Source organism: Pseudophryne corroboree, chromosome 3 (assembly GCF_028390025.1).
Source record: "Pseudophryne corroboree isolate aPseCor3 chromosome 3, aPseCor3.hap2, whole genome shotgun sequence".
NCBI classification, from domain to species: Eukaryota; Metazoa; Chordata; class Amphibia; order Anura; family Myobatrachidae; genus Pseudophryne; species Pseudophryne corroboree.
The window spans coordinates 270536376-270563502 of record NC_086446.1 but is presented as its reverse complement, the minus strand read 5'-3'; the positions used below and the strand labels follow the sequence as shown (position 1 = coordinate 270563502).

The 27127-nt window shown below is 44.3% G+C and overlaps 2 protein-coding genes across 3 annotated transcripts in view; both read left to right on the top strand.

The window, feature by feature from the left end:
• Positions 1-18543, top strand: part of KIF3B (kinesin family member 3B) — a 73929-nt gene extending 55386 nt beyond the window's left edge. For both annotated transcript variants that reach the window (XM_063959079.1, XM_063959078.1), the window contains exon 9: positions 10153-18543. In XM_063959079.1, coding sequence (XP_063815149.1) covers positions 10153-10240 — 88 coding nt within the window. In that variant the 3' untranslated portion in view covers positions 10241-18543. The remainder of the gene's footprint in view (positions 1-10152) is intronic.
• Positions 18544-22355: 3812 nt separating this feature from the next.
• LOC135057242 (histone H4-like) lies at positions 22356-22667 on the top strand. The gene has a single exon (XM_063963133.1). It carries the CDS (start codon positions 22356-22358, stop codon positions 22665-22667), a length of 312 nt encoding a protein of 103 aa, XP_063819203.1.
• The last annotated feature ends 4460 nt before the right edge of the window (positions 22668-27127 follow it).

The following is a 27127-nucleotide window of genomic DNA, read 5'->3' as shown; positions in this document are numbered from 1 at the left end:
CTGCTACCTGGTCGGGATCAAACACGTTTGCAAAATTCTACAAGTTTGATACCCTGGCTGAGGAGGACTTTGAGTTTGCTTATTCGGTGCTGCAGAGTCATCCACGCTCTCCCGCCCGTTTGGGAGCTTTGGTATAATCCCCATGGTCCTTACGGAGTTCCCAGCATCCACTAGGATGTCAGAGAAAATAAGAATTTACTCACCGGTAATTCTATTTCTCGTAGTCCGTAGTGGATGCTGGGCGCCCATCCCAAGTGCGGATTGTCTGCAATACTTGTATATAGTTATTGCTTAACTAAAGGGTTATTGTTATGAGCCATCTGTTCGTGAGGCTCAGTTATTATTCATACTGTTAACTGGGTATAGTATCACGAGTTGTACGGTGTGATTGGTGTGGCTGGTATGAGTCTTACCCGGGATTCCAAATCCTTTCCTTATTGTGTCAGCTCTTCCGGGCACAGTTTCCCTAACTGAGGTCTGGAAGAGGGGCATAGAGGGAGGAGCCAGTGCACACCAGTAGTCCTAATTCTTTCTTAGAGTGCCCAGTCTCCTGCGGAGCCAGTCTATTCCCCATGGTCCTTACGGAGTTCCCAGCATCCACTACGGACTACGAGAAATAGAATTACCGGTGAGTAAATTCTTATTTTATGTGGCCAATGGTACGCTACTCAGGCCCACCATTGCTTGTGCGTGGGTGAGTAGTGCTATTGAAAAATGGTCGGACAATTTGTCGTCTGAAATTGACACAATAGATAGAGACGAGATACTCCTAACGTTGGGTCATATCAAAGACGCTGCTGCATACATGATAGAAGCCATGAAGGATATTAGGCTCTTGGGTTCAAAAGCCGCTACCATGGCAGTCTCGGCTAGGAGGGCGTTGTGGATTCGCCAATGGAATGCTGATGCGGATTCCATAAGAAATATGGAGGCTCTCCCGTATAAAGGTGAGGCCTTGTTTGGAGATGGTCTGGATGCTTTAGTCCCTGCGGCTACCGCAGGTAAGTCGACATTCTTGCCTTATGCTCCTGCGCCGGCGAAAAAGTCACATCACTCTCAGATGCAGTCCTTTCGGCCCAACAGATACAAAAAGGGTAAACGTTCCCCTTTCTTTGCAGTTAGAGGGAGGGGAAGAGGAAAAAAGTCCACAGCGTCTCCAGGATCGCAGGAGCAGAAATTAACCCCTGCTTCTGCAAAATCTGCAGCATGACGCTGGGGCTCCCTTGCGGGAGTCCGCTCGGGTGGGAGCACGTCTAAAACTTTTCAGTCAGCTCTGGGTTCAATCTGGCCTGGACCCATGGGTCGTGCAAATAGTGTCCCATGGATACAAACCAGTTTCAAGACGTCCCCCCATGACGATTTTTCAAATCGACCTTGCCAGCTTCTCTTCCGGACAGAGAAGAGGTAACAGCTGCAATTCAAAAATTATGTCCAGATCAGGTCATTGTCCTGGTACCCTTGTCACAACAGGGAGAAGGGTTTTAGTCAAGCCTCTTCGTAGTTCCGAAGCCGGACGGCTCGGTCAGACCAATTCTAAACCTGAAATCTCTGAATCTCTACCTGAAAAGATTCAAGTTCAAGTTGGAGTCCCTGAGGGCAGTGATTTCCAGTCTGGAAGAAGGGGACTTCATGGTGTCAGTAGACATAAAAGATGCTTACTTACATGTTCCCATTTATCCTCATCAAGCTTATCTGAGATTTGCAGTATAGGATTGCCATTACCAGTTCCAGACGTTGCCGTTCGGACTCTCCACGGCACCGAGGGTATTCACCAAGGTGATGGCAGAGATGATGGTCCTCCTTTGACAACAAGGAGTCAATATAATTCCTTACCTGGACGATCTCCTGATAAAAGCGAGATCCAGGGAACGGTTGGTGCAGAACATTGCACACTCCCTATCAGTACTCTGACAACACGGTTGTATCATGAATTTTCCGAAGTCGCATTTGGAACCGACGACAAGATTGTCCTTTCTGGGGATGATACTGGACATAGAAGTACAGAGGGTATTCCAGTAGAAAAGGCTCTGAAAATCCAGAGAATGGTCAAACAAATTTTGAATCCAACAAGAGTATTGATCCATCAATGCATTCGGTTGTTGGGAAAGATGGTAGCGGCCTACGAGGCCATACAGTTTGGCCGATTCCATGCCAGAGTATTCCAGTGGGACCTGTTGGATAAGTGGTCCGGATCCCACCTACACATGCACCAGAAGATTATCCTGTCCTCCAAAGCCAGGATTTCGCTCCTGTGGTGGCTACACAGTTCTCACCTATTAGAGGGACGCAGGTTTGGGATTCAGGACTGGGTCCTAGTAACCACGGATGCAAGTCTCTGAGGCTGGGGAGCAGTCACACAGGGAAAAAGCTTCCAAGGAAAATGGTCAAGTCAGGAAACCTGTCTTCAGATAAACGTTCTGGAATTGAGAGCCATTTACAACTGCCTTCTACAAGCGGTGCATCTTCTTCAAGATCAACCCGTGCAAATCCAGTCAGACAATGTAACGGCAGTGGCGTACATAAACTGTCAGGGCGGAACGAAAAGCAGAGTGGCAATGGCAGAGGTGACAAAGATCCTACTCTGGGCAGAAAGAAATGCAAAAGCTATGTCGGCAATTTTCATTCTGGGAGTGGACAACTGGGAAGCAGACTTCCTCAGCAGACACTATCTCCATCCAGGAGAAAGGGGCCTCCACCAAGAAGTCTTCACAGAGGTTGGCAAGTCTTTGGGGAATTCCTCAAGTAGATATGATGGCGTCTCATCTCAACAAGAAGCTTCAGAGATATTGTTCCAGGTCGAAAGACCCTCAAGCAATAGCAGTGGATGCACTGGTGTCACAGTGGGTGTTTTGGTCGGTGTATGTCTTCCCTCCACTTCCACTAATACCAAAAGTTCTCAAGCTCATAAGAACAACAATGGTACGAGCGATCCTCATTGTCCCAGACTGGCCAAGGAGGGCTTGGTATCCAGATCTTCAGGAGTTGCTCATAGAAGATTCTCGGCCTCTTCCTCTTCACGAGGACCTGCTGCAGCAGGGGCCGTGCGTGTATCAAGACTTACCGTGGCTACATTTGACAGCATGGCTGTTGAGCGCCGGATCCTAGCCCGAAAGGGTATTCCCAAAGAAGTCATGCCCACTCTTATTCAGGCCAGGAAAGGAGTAACGTCTAAACATTACCACCGTATGTGGAGAAAATGTGTTTTGGTGTCCAAGAAGGCTCCTACGGAAGAGTTTCAGTTAGGGCGTTTTCTCCATTTTCTGCAGGCAGGTGTGGATGCGGGCCTAAGATTGGGTTCAACCAAGGTCCAGATTTCGGCCTTATCAGTTTTCTTTCAAAAACAATTGTCCTCCCTTCCAGAAGTTCAGACGTTCGCGAAAGGGGTGCTGCACATTCAACCTCCATTTGTGATTCCGGTGGCACCATGGGACCTTAATGTGGTGTTGCAGTTCCTTCAATCGGATTGGTTTGAACCTTTACAGGAGATAAATCAAAATTTGTTTGCTTAACTGTGCACTGAGTCCCTTTTTGTTCGGATAAGCTGCCGCACTTAAAGGTGACCAACCTCCAAATAGAAACAAAAAATACAAATTTGTGCTGCGTTCAATCCTGGTGATTGTAATGTGCTTACCCCTCAATTTGTTATCACTAATTGTCTGTATGGTTTTAGGTACAATATAACCTACACAGGAAGGTGATATATGAGACAATAACTTTTATAGTTGACCAGTGTAATTTATAAAGTATAGTATATACCAGATTGTGGATGAAATAATTCTGTGGCAACTGTATTTTTAAGTGCTAAGCTCCGTTTATTTAGGCAATTTAGTCCAGTATTGTCCATATCATTTCTCAATGTCACCCTTTCTTAATGCGGCGTCCCGCATGCAAGTTTCACCAGATTCTACTTGGTACAGTCTTTTGAGTACTCAATTGCTTCTGCAGTAATACTGTAAAAGGTACTTGAGTCTTCACGGTGTGGAGCACTCAATGTTCATTCATATGGTACACAGACACAGTGGTTTCCTCCGGACTGGCTTCCTCCTCTCACCCTGGCTGTCCGTGGTGCGTCCTACTTCGGACGTTCCCCGTGCGCCAGTCGGTTCGATTGAGCAGCCTGTCTGAGGCAAGGGAGTCCGGGGGGCGCTCTACGGAGCTGCTCACCAGGCTAACCCCGCCTCATACGGACACTCACCTGTTGTCTTTTCCCGATGATGACCCGAGTTCCGACACCGACTTCTTCCTCCGTTCCTCGTCCTGCGGTTGCTTAGTTGCGAGCGCGCTCTCTGAATGTCCGGGTCACGTGACCAGTTCTTTCATGGATCGTCTCGTCCCCTCTGCTCCGTGCGGCAATGATAAATGAAATGTGGATAATAAAATCAGTGGTGCCTCCAACGCGTTTCAGCCTCTGTCAGGCCTTCCTCTGGGAGAATGGTGTATTCAATTAGTGAATTGTTCTGATTTTTAAAGGGTGAATGGGATGTCTTTTCCCGTCATGTGGTCTTCATATGCTGCTCCTATTGGTCTAGACTCCTTTCTATTTAGTGTATAGGATAACCTGATTGATCTGATTGTTCTAAAGGGTCCTGATTAAATATTTATCCCTTTATCTAAAAGTCTGATTTCCCTTTAAATTGATAAATAAGAATTGCTGATGTTGATAGATGTAAATAGGTTATGCACAAATGCCAAATCTGGATTAAATGTTAGGGAATCCTATCTTAAAAGTGACAGATATGTTCATTTTTTACAAATAACTGATTTCACTCCATTATCTTTATTTAGTCCAAAAGGGGCCAGTGTCTTCATTTCATACATCCACCTTAGTTCTATTTTATTGATTTTTTCAATAAAGTCACCTCCCCTCCAGTTAGGGTGAACCTCCTGTATCCCTATGAATTTTAATAATTTCGAGTTACTCTCATGGTGATCTTTAAAGTGTTTTGATAAATTGTGTTCCTCCAGTCCCCTTTTGATATTACGAATATGTTCACTAATTCTGGTTTTCAATGGGCACGTGGTTCGTCCTATGTATTGTTTTTTGCATCCACATTCTAATATGTAAATAACCCCTTTGCTATTGCATGTCAGTCTGTCCTTGATATTATATACTTTACGTGTGTTGGTGGAACTGAAGCTGTTTACTGGTTTGGTGCTCTGCGGTCCTCCATTTCTGCATCCCAAACAGGTCCCACAGTAGTAGAAACCTGTTCTGGGTTTGGATTGATGTGTGTTTGTATCAATGTGGTTGGTTGTAGATGACTATGTACCAATTTCTTCTTTAAACTGGTGCTTTTCTAAAGATGACTTTTGGTTTTGTGTCTAAAATGTCGTTCAGAATTTCATCCTCCATGAGAAGTGGCCAGTGTTTCTTGAGTATGTGCTGTATAGATTTGGCTTGTTGTGTGTATTCCGTGATGAATATAACTTCCTCCAAATGTTTTTTGTCTTTCTTATCTCTATACTCGAGTAACTGTCCTCTATCTGTTTCCCCCACCTGTTTGTATGCCTGTTGTATACTGTCCTCCTTATACTTTCTTTCTCTGAATTCTGTAATTAATTCTTCTCCTTGAATTGTATAATCTGATTTCTTAGAACAATTTCTCCTGAGTCTGGTAAATTGTCCTTTTGGAATTGACTCTAACCAACTGGGATGATGTCCGCTTGTTGATAAGATGTAGCTATTTACATCCACGTTTTTCTTGAAGGTTTTTGTATGTATATTGCCTCCCTCTACAAAAATGTTTAAATCTAGGAAACTGACATTGTTCTTACTGTAGGTAGTGGTAAATTTAAGGTTGTTGCTGTTCCTATTCATATACTCTATAAATCCATTCAGTGTGTCCTCCTCTCCTTGCCATATGAAAAAAATGTCGTCTATGAATCTGGTCCAGAGCACGAGACTCGCCCCAAGTCCCGCCCCCCCCCCCCCCCCCCCCCCCCCCACACGAACCGGTCCTCCCACCAGCTCATGAAGAGGTTGGCGTAACTCGGGGCGAATCTCGTGCCCATCGCTGTCCCCGTGGTCTGGAGGTAAAAGGTGCCTCCAAACCACACTTCACTAAATAAAGATAATGGAGTGAAATCAGTTATTTGTAAAAAATGAACATATCTGTCACTTTTAAGATAGGATTCCCTAACATTTAATCCAGATTTGGCATTTGTGCATAACCTATTTACATCTATCAACATCAGCAATTCTTATTTATCAATTTAAAGGGAAATCAGACTTTTAGATAAAGGGATAAATATTTAATCAGGACCCTTTAGAACAATCAGATCAATCAGGTTATCCTATACACTAAATAGAAAGGAGTCTAGACCAATAGGAGCAGCATATGAAGACCACATGACGGGAAAAGACATCCCATTCACCCTTTAAAAATCAGAACAATTCACTAATTGAATACACCATTCTCCCAGAGGAAGGCCTGACAGAGGCTGAAACGCGTTGGAGGCACCACTGATTTTATTATCCACATTTCATTTATCATTGCCGCACGGAGCAGAGGGGACGAGACGATCCATGAAAAAACTGGTCACGTGACCTGGACATTCAGAGAGCGCGCTCGCAACTAAGCAACCGCAGGACGAGGAACGGAGGAAGAAGTCTGTGTCGGAACTCGGGTCATCATCGGGAAAAGACAACAGGTGAGTGTCCGTATGAGGCGGGGTTAGCCTGGTGAGCAGCTCCGTAGAGCGCCCCCCGGACTCCCTTGCCTCAGACAGGCTGCTCAATCGAACCGACTGGCGCACGGGGAACGTCCGAAGCAGGACGCACCACGGACAGCCAGGGTGAGAGGAGGAAGCCAGTCCGGAGGAAACCACTGTGTCTGTGTACCATATGAATGAACATTGAGTGCTCCACACCGTGAAGACTCAAGTACCTTTTACAGTATTACTGCAGAAGCAATTGAGTACTCAAAAGACTGTAACAAGTAGAATCTGGTGAAACTTGCATGCGGGACGCCGCATTAAGAAAGGGTGACATTGAGAAATGATATGGACAATACTGGACTAAATTGCCTAAATAAACGGAGCTTAGCACTTAAAAATACAGTTGCCACAGAATTATTTCATCCACAATCTGGTATATACTATACTTTATAAATTACACTGGTCAACTATAAAAGTTATTGTCTCATATATCACCTTCCTGTGTAGGTTATATTGTACCTAAAACCATACAGACAATTAGTGATAACAAATTGAGGGGTAAGCACATTACAATCACCAGGATTGAGCGCAGCACAAATTTGTATTTTTTGTTTCTTTACAGGAGATAGAATTGAAGTTTCTCACTTGGAAAGTGGTCATGCTATTGGCCTTGGCATCCGCAAGGCGGGCGTCGGAGTTGGGGGCCTTGTCTCACAAGAGCCCTTACCTGATCTTCCATGAAGATAGGGCAGAGTTGAGAACTCGCCAACAATTTCTTCCAAAGGTGGTTTCGTCTAAAGGTGGTTTCGTCTTTCCATATAAACCAACCTATTGTGGTGCCAGTGGCTACTGACACCTTCACTGCGTCCAAGTCTCTTGATGTGGTTAGAGCTTTGAAAATTTATGTCGCAAGAACAGCTCGGATACGGAAAACAGAGGCTCTGTTTGTCCTGTATGCTCCCAACAAGATTGGGTGTCGTGCTTCTAAGCAGACCATTGCGCGCTGGATCAGAGGGACGATTCAGCACGCTCATTCCACGGCAGGATTGCCGATACCGAAGTCTGTAAATGCCCATTCTATAGAAAGGTGGGCTCATCCTGGGAGGCTGCCCGGGGGGTCTCGGCATTACAGCTTTGCCGAGCAGCTACTTGGTCAGGGGCAAACACGTTTGCTAAGTTTTACAAGTTTAACACCTTGGCCGATGAGGACCTCAAGTTTGGTCAATCGGTGCTGCAGGGTCATCCGCACTCTCCCGCCCGTACTGGAGCTTTGGTATAACCCCATGGTACTGAAGTGGACCCCAGCATCCTCTAGGACGTATGAGAAAACAGGATTTTAATATCTACCGGTAAATCCTTTTCTCCTAGTCCGTAGAGGATGCTAGGCGCCCGACCCAGTGCATTCTTTACCTGCAGTTGTTAGTGTTGTTGTTGCACAAGGGTTGTGTTACGATTACTTTCAGCATATTGCTGAAATTGTTCATGCCCGTTGGCATGTGTTATGTTCAATGCCATGTTGTGCAGCATGGTTGATGTGTGAGCTGGTATGTATCTCACCGTTAAATTAAAAGTAAATCCTTTCCTCGAAATGTCCGTCTCCATTGGGCACAGTTCTTATACTGAGGTCTGGAGGAGGGGCATAGAGGGAGGAGCCAGTTCACACCCTTGAAAAGGCTTAAAGTGCCCATGGCACCTGCGGAACCATCTATACCCCATGTTACTGAAGTGGACCCCAGCATCCTCTATGGACTAGGAGAAAAGGATTTACCGGTAGGTATTAAAATCCTGTTTTTGTTTTCCTTCCATAAGTTAGCAGATCTGTCTAGATAGAGAGGTATTCAGTACACCAACTTATTTCCTTTGGTTGACTGGTAGCTTTAATTAATTTTACAAAGACAATAGGGGTTTCTGGAAGTGGTGTTTCCTTTCAAGGGCATGAGAGATGATGTAGAAATATACATTACATATTAGAAGATGCCACTTTGGAGAGATGTAATCTTAGCCTTTGAATTCAAAGAATATTACCAAAATAATTTCGGGGAACCCCCCCCCCCCCGCCCATAATTTATACAACTTTACTGTATTTAGATGTATATTGCTCTGAGCTAAACTTTTTGTCTTGTGGTTTACATTTATTAGTGCGCTGGAGCATAATCTTACTGTGAAACAATTAGAATGAATCCATCCTGTTTACTTTATATTTGTATTAGAGCCATCAGTGAAGAATATGGGTAGCTGATAATGGTGAAATAAACAAGCCTACAGAGTATAATCGGAACAAATACTGAGATCATGCTGAGCCATATATGGTACAAGATTAACATGCAGTCCCTTATCCTGTGCCTGTTCTAACGACCCCGGCTTTTCTTGGTGTTCAGTCTAATTAACCCCGCCTTTGTAGGTGCCTGGTCTAATGTGTCCTTTCTAATGAGTCTAACGTTTCTGGTGCCCTCTCTAATGAGGCCAGTTTTTCATGGTGCCCAATCTAATGAGGCCAGTTTTTCTTGGTGCCCAGTCTGATGAGTTCAGCCTTCCATGAGGCGTAGTTGCTTGAATCTCTCCCTTTCTATCCACTTTTTGGACCGGGAGTGCAATGTGTACACAATTGAAAACTCCCACATTGTTTTCTCAGTACAGTGTGACAACAGCCTACCCATAGTGCTCCAGTGAGGCAACAATATGAAAGGCTCTGCTAGTTGCACACAGCATTTTTACTGTTTGCTGAAGTGCTTTCTGCCCCACAGTCACAGCTATTAGAGCTAAAATTAAGAGTTTCCTTTTATGGTGGATTTCCCAGAAGCACAGGAAGAAAGAAAGCTGCATAGCTTGAATTTGCAAAAGTCATAGTCAGGTATTGTGTCAAATTTAGGTGTAAGAATCCAAAGTGCAGTATTGTCTGATTTGATTATCAGACCATATTTGAAGATCATCCCAGAACAGGCTGGTACTTGTATAGAACATCATTTTGAGGTGCCTTAAGTGTGCTGGAGAGGATCAAAACCAAATAAGAGGATGAAGTCTCCTAGAGAGCACATACAAACTCACACCTACATACATGGAAACGGGTGAAGAGAATGAACAGTTAGACATACTGATAGACAGGGTCCATACAGCTACTCGCTTACTAGCATTATTGGCCACGGCTTATCAGACAGTCTTACTTTGTATAATCAGAGGGATAATCTGAATGAGAGGAGTAGTCCAAAATATAAACCTAAGTAGAGAGACTATAGTCAACAGGAGTGCATATGTGATTTAAGGTTATTCGCTCTATCACAGGGTAGTATTGGTTCAGTGAGCACTTCAAAAAAAATGGTATTTGGGTGTGGGGTTTCAGAATAAAAAAACCCCAACCATATAGGTCATGCTGGGACTTGTAGTTCCACATCTGATTATAGAATGTTCAATATAAAAATACTTCAACTTATGACCATGTTTTACTGGACTCTGCCTTGTATACATTTATACTTTATATATTTTATCCATTATTTCCAGACCTAAGACTGGGCGAAGGACAGGCACAACCCCAAGCCCTTCTGGATCTTCACATTTCCCACAGTCAAGGGGTTTGGTTCCAAAGTAACTGAAGAAGAGATTTCATTGCACAGACTTGTGACTTTGTGAATGAAGTATTAGGAAGTACAGAACTGCACGGAGGGCATATCGTGCCCCATCCTTACGGCCAGGCTTTGGAGAGGTGAAGTTAGGAATAGCCCTTTCAGCAACCTAGCCACAGCGCCAGACCTCAGCGCTGCAGAACGCCTGTGCTTGGCATGAATTTGGCTTTGTGGAAAGTGTGTCTATGTAAGAATACAGCTTCATTTTTATTAATATAAGGAGAAGGAGACAAGAAGTGTATACTGTTACAAAGATATAACATGGGAGTATTATGTGTACATATATAATGTACTTGCATAAATACTCATCTCTCTGCACTGATCTCTCTGTTCCCAAACCTTTCTTTGTTGGTATTTATAGATTTTTTTTACTTAGATTTATATTTAGTCATCCTCTTTTATAATGTATATTAGTGTATTTTGCTTTTTTTTTTTTTCCCTTCCTGTGTTCACCAGTAGTGTGAGATGGTAATCACACGTTCACTCCATACAGGCTGGAGATTAGGAATGGTCCTGCAGGCAATTCATTAGCTGGATCCTGGGGCTGTGGACCTAATTCAGCATGAGTTGGAGGTGTGCAAAAAAAATCACACAACTACAACTCTTTACACTAACATGCGGGAAGACACCGGGCATGTCCACCCCCCCCCCACCCCCCCTCCCTCGCTTACATGCGAACGCCCTGCATGTACACCATACCCCCACCCCCCCTCCCTCGCTTACATGCGAATGCCTGCACAGCCTAGCTACAAAGGTAGATGGCTACCCGCCGTGTTTAGGCTTGCTGTGGCTGCGTGTGATGTCACGCAGGCGCCACTACCCGCCCCATAAACTGTCCGCACCCCCAAAATCGTGCGTCAACACCCACAAAACACGGAGTCCCGAGCCCCTGCGTTCTGAAGACCTTGCGCAATCACCCACTGGCACCAAATAGCGACTTCAGCACAATAGCGACCCATGCTGAATCTGGTCCTGTGCTGTTTGGTAGAAATGCCCAATTTCATATGTCATTTTGCTGCTCTGTAATGTGAATGCACATGATTTAAGATTGAATGTTTTCTCAAGTCTATAACTACACACAGCACTTACTTGCTCCTGACACTATTTTAGTCCATTCATACTCACTGCAATGGTTTGTTCTTGTTTGTTTGCGGGCTGGAGATGCAATGTGATAGGGAGATGCTGCAGCTTTTCAGCCTTACCTAAAGAAGCCATAAGTACTGTGAATTTTCTACAATAATACGATGCAGTGTAATTGCTAAACCCATCTAGTAATAAGAAGGCAGAACTATTTATGTGTACCCTTGTCTGTTAGTGAAAGTAAATACAATCTCTACTGCACAGTCTTCTTACATGGAAGATTCCCAGCCTTCTCTTCCAACAGTGATTCCCTTATACTGTATGAATCAATATCTCACAGAAGGAGTGCTCTTCCCCTGCATCAAAACCATAGGGCTCTTTTTAGTAAATAAAATTCAGAAAATGGTTTAAAATTATTGTAAGTTTCCTTAATTTAAATAAAAAGACATTTTGGGACAGTGCACATAAAAAGAACCTATCCCATTGGAGGGAAACCTGACTTTTGCTGTGCTTCTTTTGGTATCTTCCACAAATATGAAAGAGGACAGCATATGTTTAAAGCCCAGAGAGCTGAACGTGCGGCAAGGGAGCCGAGAGAGCTGGAAGAGAACGGTCTCTTTCCTGCTCTTCAGTGTGAGCAGTTGTAATGCTGGGTACACACTAAGTGACGGTGTGACCCCAGTGATGTCCTGACGCGATGTAACGATATATCGTACCGCTGTACACACTGCACGATATATCCTACGTCGGCGCAATATATATGTATATCCCACATTGAACTGCATGCTGTGGTCCCCAGAGTTAGACCATATTTCATCCAGCACATTAGATGGGACAATGCGCTGACGATATACTGTATCATTCTCATCTGTGATGGAACTGTATATTGTCCAATATGTGGCTTAGTGTGTACCCAGCTTATTACCATCCAGAGATGCTGGTACATATTGGACAAAATCGTGCCTTCTCTCCTTTATGGAAATACCATTCCTGCACAGCCCACACTGAAAACTATGGGGTTGTAGAACAGATAAATTAAAAGGCATAGGAATCAGTAATTTCTCCTTACTTTTCACTGTACTAAAAAATTATATTTACAGCTTTCTCCAGCAAAAACATGCACAATATAAATTGGAAAGCGGGCACTAATACATTTTTTTTTATTTCATATGATGCTTATTAAAAAAGCAACCATGAATGATACACAGGAGGCCAAAATATAAAAAATATAAGTACGTTTTAATAAAAAGTACAAATAAAATATCTTTGCAAATGCACATCTAGGAGAAAAATAATAGGGTGACTTGTTAACTGTAAGGATGAGTGATGGCTAAAGTATTATAAAATCACCAGAATATATGGAGTGTGGAACACTCAGTCCCAATACCGATATACCTCCGTAACCAATATTCTTGTTTCCAGGACATTCCTGTGCAGATCAAAAGTCCCAATAATAATGGAGGGTCCTGGTAATAAGGGGATGTATGAAGCCAGGAACGTGTATTAGCAAAACATTACCCCTGTTTCTACTCGTATTGCTTTGGGCGCGGGGATCTCACACCATCATGCGGCCGCGTAAGCCACCTGTCGCAGAGAGCAGGAAATCTCCGTCTTATGACAGAGATACCTGACTTCCCACCTTCTAAACAGCAGCGACACTCCTCTGTTTTCGCAAACTGAGGCCGTCACCGCCCTCCGACCGGCAGCATACTGCTGCCTTCCTGCTTCCAACGTTGCAAGACCCATTCGCGCAAGGGCAGAATGGGTCATCTGCATAAGCAGAGTACCGAAACAGCTGTACTTTGCACATGATAGCTCATGTACAGCCGCACCTGAATGATCCCCCTGCGTGCTGAAGCTTATTCCCAAGGCTTTGTGTGGGTCTTGTCTGTGTGCCAGCTTCCAGTATATGCTACAGTTTAGTTAAATAAATGGGTAACCACCATACACATCAAAGCCAGATATATCCAGACCCTGCAGATAGCTGTGCTAATAAACAATAGATCAAGGGTGCGGAATACATACTGTAACAGGAGTCTTGCTAGAATGTGCTCTGCTACAAAAATTCCACCAGCGACCGACTCCAGGCTTGTGCAAAAACAACAAATACCTTTTATTCAGGTACTGTAGCTCAAAAACAAAGATCTACATAAACAAAGATCACTGCCTTTAGTATAAACTGCCATGGAGGTTAGACCCTGCCTTACTCCCTCTTAATAAGGAACCCTTCAGGTCCCGGCATCCTGACACTAGTGCCCCAGTCTTCAAGATCCCACTGTCCCTAGCAGGCCTATCACTTGGACACTGCCTTCAGGAGCCCTGACTCATGGGAGAGACTCTACTTTAAACCCAGCACCCAGGTGCTGGCTGATGAAGCAGCTTCTTGGGCTAAAAAGCCTGTAAGACCTGGTCTGGGCCAAATGGATGGTAACCCGGTCCATCCACACTTCCCATGCACCCCCAGGAACCTGTGTGTAGCTTACAGGTGGCAAAGTAACTCTCCTGCCACATACCCTTTCCCTCCAGCTTTTCGTGGCTCAGAAAAGCGGCATGTGACATTGGCAAAGTTTCACTTTCGCCAATTATTTTGGGCTGACAAATCTTTGGGACATAACTTGGTCCCATACACCTGGGTCCCAAGTTTCTCTCCCAAGTACACATCTGAGGCCCTTTTAACTGGCCTTGGAATCTATTTCCACTAAAGGTTGGTGGCACTAACTCCACTGTGCCACCTTCCCTTTCCCTCCACTTTGGCATAGTGGCAAAAGTGGTCATTTTAATGGACAACTTCCTGTTGCCCACTAAACTTGCCCTTCTCTTCACCTTTCCACCTTTAGGGATGTTTCCCTTATCGGGCTCGGATTTACTGGCTACTGAGGAAGTCGCTTCATTCTTTTCTGGATGTTTGAGACACCTGACATTTAACCAACTCTGGACTGGGGAAGGTTTTTAAGTTCACTCTGGGCCTACTAGTCACCCCAGCCCTCAATGGTCTTGGCCTATATGGATAATTCCACCTTTTATGGCCAAGCTCTTGGCACCGGTAACACCTAGTCTCTGCCCTGACTTTAATTGTTCTGAGGTCATGGTCCAATTTTGCCCCCACCCCTTCCCTCAGAGTGAGGCACTGGTCCCGAATCTCGGAAAGTCCTTACATTTGTTGAACTTTTAGTGCTTCCTTCAGTCTTTCCAGGTTTGATAACATTTCCTTCATTAACGTGACTGCTTCATCCTCCGATCTCCCATCTTTGACCCTAGTCCCGACTCCTGCCGTTCTATGACTGGCACATAACCCATTTTGAGTCTCTTGTCCAGGTCTCTTATTCAACTCCGTAGTTTAGGCATCTCCTTCACTGTTTCTTTTAACTGGCTGTTACTTAGGGCCAGCTTTTGGATCTCTCCCCTCAAATTTTCCAGCTCTCGTGTCTCATATAGAGAACTCTCCCTGGGTAGAGCAACCTCAGAAATAGGACTCTACATCGATTCCTCTGAGACAGGTTCTTGCTCTTTACTTAGTGTGTCCTTTTATGAACTGTCCCAGTTCAGAAATTGGAACTTGAACCTCTCGTGGTGGATCATGCCGGGGCACAGCAACCCCAAGATCGAAATCTTGCACCTTATCCTCCTCATACACGAGGGGAACCCCTTCAGAAGCAGGTTCCTGGATGACTTCGGAAGTGGACTCCTGTATTGCAACTAGCTTAGCCATGACTATCTCACATAGGCGAGACTCCTCCAAAGGTACGGTCTTTGTGATTCATCAGAGAAAGTCTCACGTGCACTGGTTGTCCAGAACCGGGAGCTTCTGAACCTGTGATGTCCCATCGGGTATTATCTTCTGAACGTACATCACATCAACAGGAGAAGGATCCTGGGTTTCCAATACCTCAACAGAACCAATCTCCAGCTCAGATAAGACTTCCTGTTTTAGGATGGGCTCTTGAGTAGTCATCAAATTGCCATCTGTCCATGTAGATTCCTGGGGTTCATCATTCTGCCACAGATCCAGCAGATTAGAGGATTCTTGTTTTGGAGGTGGATGATCACTTGACATCAAGTCAACCTCTCCCAGCTCCATTACCGCTTCCTCCTAACTCCCTGTCAACTGAGGAGCAGCCAGGAAATCCCACATCATCTCGTGTCTCCATAAACATCTACTGTGAGCCCCTGTGGCTGCCATGCTCCATCTTGAACAGGTTCCACTGAACTTAGGACTTTGTTCCACTCTTCACCCAAGCTACTATGACATTTTTTCCCCAGAGAATGAGGTGGTCCTGCTTTGGAGGAACTTCACAGCCGTCCTAGGGGTTAACAACAAAACACTGCCATCTGATGTGGCTCTCTCTCTCTTGCTGCTTGCAAAATTCCCGTTGATTTTCTGTGTGCTGCGCAATAATGGCTGCAGCCTCCTCCATGCTCGAACGGCAATACCAACTGAATGGACATTAGTGCCTGTAAATGCTCTACCTCTGAGGAAGGGCCCTCATTTCCACTTTCCAGGCAGATGGCCTTACTAGTGGCATAGCAGGGAGCCTGCCGGGCCTTAGGCACTGGCAGCTCTGGCTCAACTTTCCTGTTCCTTCTGGCTGGAACAGGGATCCAGTATAGCCTGTTTCCAATACAGTATGGTACCATTCTTCCGCAGCCTGCAGCACAGTTGGCATTTCCCCCGAAGATGGCATCTCCACTTCGGCTGATAATGTCTATGACCCAACCTTTGGCATAACGTCTTCAGCAATTGATGTAGCTACGCCTGTGTCTGAACTGAAACTAGGCATAGCCAGTGGTTTTAGCTTAGAAACCTCCTCCTGAAGCTCCGCTAAGTCTTGCGACAGAGCCTTATTGGCCAGCACCAAAATCTCATACTGTGTCTGGTCACAGGATATTTCCTCTAATCGTCCTTGGCTATGTACTACAAAGTTTTCAGATCTGGGTTTAGCCTTTGCCAAGGTTTTCTGCAACTCTGACACCTGGCCTGAGAGCTTGGCAATCTCTTCTGTACTCCTTCCCAATTTGGTCAGAGTCTCAGACAAAAGAGATTCCTTCTCCTCCAGCTTTTGCGTTAAGGTGTTCCCTGGTAGTGTAAATAAATAACTTCTCCCTTCAGGCTCTTTAAACTAGAACTCAGGGATTGCTGGGACAAATAGTGCCACCAAAATTTCTCTATTGAAATAGAACCACATTTATAAAAGGTTTCAACTTTGCTTGATTGGTCTTAATGAGCTAATTAACAGGGACATCATACTCCCATTACCAGATTTTGCAGGCACAGGTAAAAATAAGCTTGGAATAGAAATTCAATCATAAATTATCAGTTGCTTGCAACCCCTTAGAGCAAATTAGCACAGCTACTTTCAATGAATGGTGCAAAGCATATAAGACAGATCATGCCATGCACCCTGTTTAACCTCTTTGCTGCCAATACAAACCTTTGCACCAAAATCAAACACATTCAGTTTAAACAAAACACATCATTATTTTTACCCCGTGGGATTGGGTTTAACCACTACTCACAACACCCTTGGTTTGGTACTGATGCCCACGAGTTCAGCTTGGTCTGGAGTTCGCTGGTATGTGTGCCGCTACTTGGCAGATGTTGGGTCCTCTGCCACGTGTGACACGACTAGCAGAAGGGTCCCTGTTCAGGTGCCATTTGTAACAGGAGTCTTGCTAGAATGTGCTCTGCTACAAAAATTCCACCAGCAACCGACTCCAGGCTTGTGCAAAAACAACAAATACCTTTTATTCAGGTACTGTAGCTCAAAAACGAAGATATACATAAACAAAGATCACTGTCTTTAGTATAAACTACCAGGGAGGTTAGACCCTGCCTCACTCCCTCTTACTTAATAAGGAATCCTTCAGGTCCTGGCATCCTGACACTAGTGCCCCAGTCTTCCAGATCCCACTATCCCTAGCAGGCCTATCACCTGGACACTAACTGCCTTCAGGAGCCCTGACTCATGGGAGAGACTCTGCTTTAAACCCAGCACCCAGGTGCTGGCTGATGAAGCAGCTTCTTGGGCTAAAAAGCCTGTAAGACCTGGTCTGGGCAAAATGGATGGGAACCCGGTCCATCGACACTTCCCATCCACCCCCAGGGCCCTGTGTACCTCTTCTGCCACAATGCGTATTCCCGGCGGATGGGATGCCGGCTGTCTGTATCCCTGACAGCGGCATCCCGGCCACCAGATTGCCGGCAGCGGGGCAAGTGCAAAGAGTCCCCTTGCGGGCTTGCCGCGCTGTGGGCATGGTGACTCGCTGCGCTCACCACAGGTTTTATACCCACTCTATGGGTATCGTGGACACCCACGAGTGGGAATAGCCCCTGTGCACCGGGATTCTGGCTGTTGGCATTGTCAGCTGTCGGATTTCCGGCGCCGGTATTCTGTCCGCTGGGATCCCTACAGCTGCCAAGTTAACTGCATCCCAATGATACAAATACCTTACCACTTCTCACTCCAAGGTGGTGTAAATCAGTCCACAACTCCAAATAACTAACGCATTGTGGGGGCAATTCAGAGTTGATCGCAGCAGCAAATTTGTTAACAGTTGGGCAAAACCATGTGCACTGCAGGTGTGACAGATATAACATTTGCAGAGAGAGTTAGATTTGGGTGGGTTATATTGTTTCTGTGCAGGGTAAATACTGGCTGCTTTTTTTATACACTGCAATTTAGATTTCAGTTTGAACACACCCAACCCAAATCTAACCCTTTCTGCACTTGTTTCCCTTGAAAACTTTATGAAAACAAATTCTGTTGTGTGTGTAGAATGTAGAGCCTCTTTTTACGCTCCTTCCTGGTGGAGTAATTCATACTTAATTCAGCAGCAGTTCTGCTTCCCTATAATCATTCTCTACCGTTACGGCAAATGACATGCAAAACAAATATATGTATCTGTCAAACAATCACAAATGACAATAAAAACTTAGTCATAGTTAAATTATTGGTCTCCTGTTGAATAGTCTTATATAGATATTAATGAGGGAAAGATTATTTCATTTTACCATTTGTTAATGCTGTTATCAAATCTAGCAATAACTGATCAAACTGAGATGTAGTCAACCTGAAATATCCAATTTGTAATTGTATAAAATGTACACTGTTTTTTTTTTTTTTTTTTCTTCTCTTATTCTAAAATGCTGTAGAAAAGCTGTATTAAGTTTTACTAAACAAACCCCAAAGTCTCGCAAGACTCAACCCTGCTCACTTGTTAAAAGCGTTTTGTTTTCTATGTGATTCTTTTACTAACCATGCAAAATGTGCATTGGACCAAGCAACCAATCCGCAGTTAGCTTTTTATGTGTCCAATGCATATTAGACAATGAAAGGGTTTGTTCGGTTACAGTGATTCATTCAAGATTTTGCACCTACTACATGTAGTGTTAGATTGTAGGGCTCATTTTCTAACTTGCACTATGCAACAAAAATAGTAGAGTAGTACACAAGCGCCACTATTCCTAAAAATGTATCCAATTTTCAGAGGGAAGCTCCTCTATGTTAGATATTCAATGTTCTCCGTGGGGTTCGCAGCTCCAAACTGACCTCCTCTCAAATGATGGTGCACACATAAAGGTATCTTTTCACACTATTTCCGATTTCCTTTTTCTTTCTTCTATGATCACTATATCTCTCCTTAGACTCTCACCTCACACATGAGCCCTATATGCTCTAAAAGGTTTCTTTTGTTCAAATCTTCATATAACACACCACATCCACCGTAATCTGAAAGCACCCTCTCTCTTATTTAAGACGCTCACCTTGGGGCATAGCCTTATGTTCCTTGAAAGGTTTCTTTCACTGTCTCCTTCACTGGGTAATTGCTGTGAGTGATCTTGTCTTTAGTCCCAAAAACTTAATTTTAATAAGTATAGGTAAGTACCGTAAATCCAAAGGACAGGTATAAAAATTTATTCCAAAAGATAAACATACAATTTAAAACAACATAAAAACATACCCCACAAAAAAAGCCGTCTAGGTTTGTCCCTCTATATTCCCCTAGGAAACCGATGGGAACAATTTCTCCCCAAAAAATATTTTTAGCTCTTAAAGCTTCGGTCCTAAAAAGGGAGAGATGAGAATAAAAGCCAAACCTTACAACCTGGGGCTAAAATAGACCAGTACCAACGCGTTTCGGATAAAAATCCTTCCTCAGGGCATATTGCAGGACCTACCCAGTCGGCCTTTTAAACCCAACTGAGCCCTCCCTCTCATTTTCTAAGCCAATCAGACAGTAATAATACTGATATACATTAAAAGCATAATCCTAATACTTCAGTTTTATATGAGTGCATTACTATACATAATTATACATTATATTCTATTTCATGTATAAAACCAATGTGAACTAAAGCAACAAAAAACGATTTCAACATTAATTGGTGGATTATATACCACCAATTATTGTTGAAAAGGAATTGGAAATAGTGTGAAAAGATACCTTTATGTGTGTACCATAATTTGAGAGGAGGTCAGTTTGGAGGTGCGAACCCCACGGAAAACATTGAATATCTAACATAGAGGACCTTCCCTCTGAAAATTGGATACATTTTTAGTAATAGTGGTGCTTGTGTACTACTCTACTATTTTTGTTGCATATGTATTTTAGGAGTGGTGTTCCTAAAGGGTTTTAGTGCAAAGCTGCTACAGGGCGCAAGTCACAGCTCTCTTGTTTTAATTGGAGATTCTAACCTGCACTAGACAGATGAAAGCTAATAACTGCTGTTTGTTATATGTTATGTCACATTTGCACCTTTGAACAATGTTATTAAATTTCCCTCAGTGTCTCATTTGACTGTGTTTTCCTTGTTGAAAGCGATTTTTCCAAACCAAACATGGTCATCCTCTCCTCAAATATAAACCAGAACTTCCAGGAGTTTTTTTCATACTCATTCTGTCCTTTATCCAAAGTACAGCAGCTCAGAACTCCCAATGAAAACTACGCCTCTACTTGTACGCACAGAACTCTCAAGGGTGTATTTACTAAAATAGCAGTTCTATTTAAAATGGGAATTTGCCCATAGCAACCAAGCAGATTCTACTTCTCCTTTCTCTGGCAGGGTCCACAGGTTATCCACAGGATAACGTTGGGATATGATGAAACGGCAGCGGATTTGCACCAATCTGTCAAAGCTTTTCGGCCTCCCAGCATGCGACGGGCCCATCCATATATCCCCACCTCCTGGCTTAGGCAAATTAGTTTTTTGTTTGGTGCGGCAGGAGTCGGACCATGGTCAAAGGGCTGCTGGTTATTAGCAGCCTTAAGCTATCTTATGTTATTTTTATAGTCTTGCTATTTTTCTTGAGTAATCTTTCTAAAAAGCATCTTATACGTACCTTAGAGTTGCTCCAACAACTCTCCGCCGGGTCGCGACAATTCTTACCCACGAGTACATTGCTGTTTCGGCGGGCGTCTGTGTCTGATATACTAGCAGGTCAGCAGACGTTACCAGACTGTGGCTGGAGCACGGGGAGAAGGTAAGACATCAGTTCCGCTTAGAAGGGGAATACGGACACAGCCACAATGTTTTGGAAGGAGACTACCAAACAGTCGCTGACGCGACTGCCACCTCGGGTGCACCAGTGCTATGCCTTAGGGATCAGACGCTCCAGGAATAGTATGATACCGCGATCCTTAGGGTTGTCAGCAGTGGGGAGTCAGACGCTCTCCTGGTCGCCTCTCCCCCCGGTTCATGACCAGTTTCCTCTGAGTTCCCGCTTCCGTCTGAGACGCTGTATACGAAGGGGACCTAGTCGCAGCTTAGGCGACTGTGTTACTGGTGCGTCTGTTTTCACTGAGCGTCTGTGTTCACTATAGGTTCATGGAGCGGCAGTGTACAATAGTAGCGTCTGGATCCACTCAGCGTTTGCAAACGGATTTATCAGTACCGGAAGCGGGGTGAGTCTCCCTGTATCCCACTCTATTGAGTACGGGTAATACAGAACTAAGTTTCTATCTACCTTTTGAGTATGAATAGTTAGATAAGTGCCTATTGCTTATGAGTCTGTATACTATTACTGTTTTCTTTCGCTATGCGTCTGAATATGGTATATCGGTTTAAACATGATTCAGTTATATGTTCTCCTACATACTTGAAATGTACTTGTAGCTGATTATTTGCTCATATTGCTTATTATACTAATGTATAACGTGACTGACTGCTAGTGTGATTGCTGACTTTACTATATATATATATATATATATATATATATATATATGTATGTATAATATATATATATATATATATATATATATATATATATATATATGTATGTAGAAATAAAAAGCTGCGCATTCACCACACTTTCCTTAAAAATGCTTCCAGTCCTTGATTTATATCCTGGATCCCGTTTTCTATATGATGTGTGCTGCTGCTGCCTCCTTTAGGGAATGGAGCCACCACTCCCAGCGTGCATATAATGAAAGAAGAAATGGAGGGCGCAGATTTAAATACAAAGGTTCACAATTCCATTTAATTTTAACATATGCTCACATACATCTTAGTTAAAAACGGTGCACTTAGTCCTCCGGTCTGTCCAGCATCGGACCCGATCTCACCCGTCGATGAATCTCCTTCAACCGCAGGGATCACGGATACCGTTCGCTTCTCCACCGGGACCAGGATCAGTTTTGGACCGTCTGTCCTTTGCTCCACAGGCCACGCCTGGGCGTGGCCTGTGGAGCAAAGGACAGACGGTCCAAAACTGATCCTGGTCCCGGTGGAGAAGCGAACGGTATCCGTGATCCCTGCGGTTGAAGGAGATTCATCGACGGGTGAGATCGGGTCCGATGCTGGACAGACCGGAGGACTAAGTGCACCGTTTTTAACTAAGATGTATGTGAGCATATGTTAAAATTAAATGGAATTGTGAACCTTTGTATTTAAATCTGCGCCCTCCATTTCTTCTTTCAATATATATATGTATGTATATATATATATATATATATATATATATATATATATATATATATTATTTCTTTGTCGTTGGCTATTGAATAATGTCTGGAAGAGGTAAAGGGGGTAAGGGGCTCGGAAAAGGAGGCGCTAAGCGCCATAGGAAGGTGCTGCGGGACAACATCCAGGGCATCACCAAGCCTGCCATCCGCCGCCTTGCCCGGAGAGGAGGCGTGAAGCGTATCTCTGGCCTCATCTACGAGGAGACCCGCGGGGTGCTGAAGGTGTTTCTGGAGAACGTGATCCGGGACGCCGTCACCTACACCGAGCACGCCAAGAGGAAGACTGTCACCACTATGGATGTGGTCTATGCTCTCAAGCGCCAGGGCCGCACTCTGTATGGCTTCGGAGGCTAAACACCGAGGCGCGTCTAATACCATCACCCCATCTGTGTCACCCCTGTCTGTCTACCCCTCCCCTTTAGAATGTAAGCTCTCACGAGCAGGGCCCTCTTCCCTCATGTGCTTATCCTTTCTTACTTTAATAATCTTCAACTGCATCAACTCCAGCAGTCTTCTGCCACCTGATACTTATTCCAGTGTCATCTGCTGATGTAACTATGTTTATTTACCCTGTACTTGTCCTATACTGTCATCAACTGTAAGTTGCTGTTTTCCTGTTTGATTATTCATGTACTCTGTAATTGGGCGCTGCGGAACCCTTGTGGTGCCATATAAATAAAGGATAATAATAATAATGTGTGTGTATGTATGTATGTATGTATATATATATATATATATATATTCTGTCAGTTTTTTTGTTTTTTTTCTATTCCGATCCTCAATGTTGGTGGATAGCAGGGTAGGGTCAGATTGTATGTCACTTTAACAAGCTTAAAGTGATTACAGTCACAAATTGTGTAGTACACTGTGGAAGTATTGATTATTTATCATGTTTTAAGAGCGGCAAAGGTGAGGAAGATACTCACCAACACTCATATTATGTTTGTCTTGCAATGCTAGATTAAGCTCTCAGGATCTGGTTCAGGATGGTTTGTGTGTAAATTGTTTTAGCTTTTACCAGGGTCTCTTAAAAAATACAAGGAAGATTCAGGTGCAGGTTGATCCTCCTTGGGCTATGTTTGCACAAACCTTATCAAGTATAGCTGATCGGAGAATTCCATCTCTTGTACCAGGGATAGGTTACACCAGTGGTTCCCAAACTGGGTGCCTCAGGACACTAGCAGGGGTGCCATGGATTGGTGGTCCAGGACCAATTCAAACTGTTTTTGGTCAAAGTAATAGACAAAACCAGTGCTTGTGGCTGGCAATTATAAAATGAGAACAAACAGAAGCAAATATTGTCCCGCACCACACTAAAGAAACTAAGGATGACACACACACATAATTTACTTATTGTTTTCTAAAATTCTAAAGGAACTTTTGGCCTAGGGGTGCCGTGAAAAAATTCTGATACTTTAGGGCACCATGATTTTAAAAAAAGTTTGGGAACCACTGGGTTACACGACTAATCCTTACATGCAGCTTCCCACCTGCGGGTTATCATTTCCAGCAGCAGCCTCTCAAAAGAAACACAGGCTGATAAGCCAGCGGTAAGTAAATCTACATCCTCACAGGCCACACATGTTTAAGATGAGGATTCATCAGAGGATGAAAGCTCATTAAACTCTGGTTTGGCATACGAAGAGGAGGAGGAAGGTCTCAGCTCAGTGGATATAGCTGAATTAATTATGGTAATAAAAGCCATTCTATCCTTGGAAGAATCAGCAGAGCCTGTGTTTAAAACCAAGGGATCTGTGTTTAAACATCCCAAAACAGTCAAGACTGAGTTTCCTGGGTCAGATCAGCTGATGGAAATCATGGAAGAGGCTTGGGCTATGCCCAGTAAGAAGTTTAGAATTCCTAGGAAATGGAATTCCAATTGTCCTCTTCCAGCTGGGGATTGTTTAAAGCGGGAGGTGGCCCCCAAAGTAGATACGCATGTGATTCGATTAGTGCGAAAATCTACATTACAATGATGTCACGGATAGGAGAGTGGATGGTTTTTTGAAATACTTTTTTTTTTTCCCTGCCTGGGGCAGTCGTAAGACCAGACATGGCTTCAGCTTGGATGGCAAAGGCCGTGGCTACCTGGGCTGATGCATTGGAAGGGGATCTTTAAATGGCATCTAGAGAGCAAATATCCCATATACCACATATAAAACAGGCTGCGATGTTCTTGGAAGAAGTAGCTTTGGATATGGGTACCATTGCCTCCAGGGCATCAGCTTCAACAATAGCTGCTCGCAGAGCTGTTTGCCTACGTATGTGGAAAGCTGATTCAGAATCTAAGAAGGTTTTGGAATCTTTGCCTTTTGCTGGAGATATTCTTTTTGGTAAAGAATTGACAGATATTCTGGAGTCAGAAGCAGACTCCAAGAAAGTAAAGTTCGCTTCCACATACTAATTCAAACCTAAAGTTCCAGCTTTTCTGCCCTTTCGGTCTCGAGGAAAAGCCAAAGGAAAAAGTGATGGCAAACAGCCCCAATATAAGAAGTCTGGTAAGACTAAGAAGCATTTGGCTACCAGAGGACTGGTTGGTAAAACTGAAAGTAAGCCATCAGCCTGATGGTGCGGGCCTCAACCTGGGGGAACCTAGGGTGGGGGGCCGACTCTTCAGTTTGCACATATCTGGCAGCAGTCTACAACAGACGCCTGGGCGCAGGAAGCCGTGGCTATAGGTTATGCTTTTTCCTTCAGGAAGCACCCTCCTCGAAGGTTTTTGTTTTTTTTGTACCAGCCCGTTTTGGGTAGAGACGAAGGCCAGGGCTTTGCAAGAGGCAGTTCACAAATTGCTTCATTCAGGAGTAATCATTCCAGTTCCTCCTGCACAACGAGGACAGGGTATTTACTCCAACCTGTTTCTAGTCCAGAAGCCAAATGGGTCATTCCGGCCCATTCTCAATCTCAAGGTGCTGAACAAATACATTTGGCTACCTCTGTTTCATATGGAGACTCTACGTTCCATTATTTTGGCCATGGTTCCAGGAGATTATATGGTATCTCTGGATATCCAGGATGCTTACCTACATGTTCTCCTAGCGTGGTCCCATCAGTGCTATCTCAGGTTCGCTATCCTCCAACAGCATTTTCAGTTCCAGGCCCTACCTATTGGGTTAGCTACAGCCCCCAGAGTATTTACCAAAATTATGGTGGTAATGGCAGCTTATCTCCGCCAGCAGGGGATAAGAATTTTTCCAGCCTCAGGAATTGCTCCTATGTCATCTGAAACAGACAATAACGTGTCTGCAGAAGCATGGGTGGCTCATAAATTGGGCAGAATCGTCTCTAGTTCCGTCACAGTGGATGACTCACTTGGGGGCTGTACTGGATTCAAGCCTTCAAAGAGTATTTTTACCTCTGAACAAGATATCCAAAGTTCAGTCAAGGATTCAGGAGCTGCTACAGAGTCAAAGGGTATCCATTCACGCAGCAATGAGTGTGATGGGATAGATGATGTCAACTTTCGACATGATGGAGTATGCTCTGTTCCACTCGAGGCCTCTGCAGCATCTGATCCTTTCCAAATGGAATGGGTTTCATCAGATGATAAAAATGCAGACTCTGGTCCTTACGGTGAAAGTAAGGAGTTCGTTAGCCTGGTGGCTACAGACATCCCATCTGGACAAAGGGTGACCCTTTTGGATTTCAGATTGGGAAATTCTGACAACAGATGCCAGTCTCCAGGGCTGGGAAGCAGTGTCAGGAAGGTTTTGTTTCCAGGGGCAATGGCCCAAGGAAGAAGGTTGCCTGCCAATAAATATATTGGAACTTCGGCCATATACATGGCACTGATTCAGGCAAAGGACATCCTTCAGGGAAAACCAGTTCAGATCCGCTTGTACAATGCGACGGCAGTAGCGTACCTTAACCATCAAGGAGGAACACGCAGCCAAAAAGCTATGAAGGAGGTAAGTCGCACACTAAAGTAGGCAGAACTTCAGTATCCAGCCAGTGTTTGTTCCGGGAGTACTAAACTGGGAAGCGGACTTTCTCAGTTGACACGCCATTCAGGCAAGCGAATGGGCTCTACACCCGGAGGTCTTCCAGACTCTCTAGTCGACAAGTGGGGCTTGCCAGAGATGGATCTCATGGCGTCCTGTCAGAACAACAAAGTTCTTGCATACGGGTCAAGAACAAAGGATCCCAAAGCGATCTTTGTGGATGCCCTGTCTGTGAGATGGGACTTTCATCTGGCCTATGTGTTTCCTCCAATCACCTTATTACCCAGGGTGGTGAGAAAGATAAAACAAGGAAGGGGTGCCGTTATACTAATAGCTCTGGCTTGGCCAAGAAGGCATTGGTACACAGATCTGCAGAGGATGTCTATGGATGCTCCATTTCTTCTCCCTCAACGTCCAGATCTATTGACGCAGGGTCCTAGTTATCACAGACATCTGGATCGACAGTCTTTGACGGCATGGCTCTTGAGACCCCTATCCTGAAGTCAAGAGGATTCTCACAACAGGTAATTCAAACAATGCTCAGAGCAAGGAAACCTTCCTCAGCTCAAATTTTTCTCCGAATATGGCAAGCCTATATTCAATGGTGCAGTGAACGGAAATTTGATACTAGGTCTTTCAGAGTTTCCAGGTCTTAGCATTACTTCACGCAGGAATGGATAAAGTTTTAAGGGTGCCTTCCTTGAGAGTGCAAGTGTCAGCATTGACTGTATGGTTCCAAAAGAAATTTGCCAACCTACAGGATGTGCACACTTTTTTCCAGTGAATGCTGCGCATTCAACCTCATTTTATTCCTCCTATAGTGCCTTGGGACTTAAGTTTAGTCCTAAAGGCCCTTCAAGTTGCCCCATTTGA

Bases quoted from the DNA above. Each gene is read 5' to 3' on its own strand.
- LOC135057242 (XM_063963133.1), top strand. From the start codon at position 22,356: ATGTCTGGAAGAGGTAAAGGGGGTAAGGGGCTCGGAAAAGGAGGCGCT.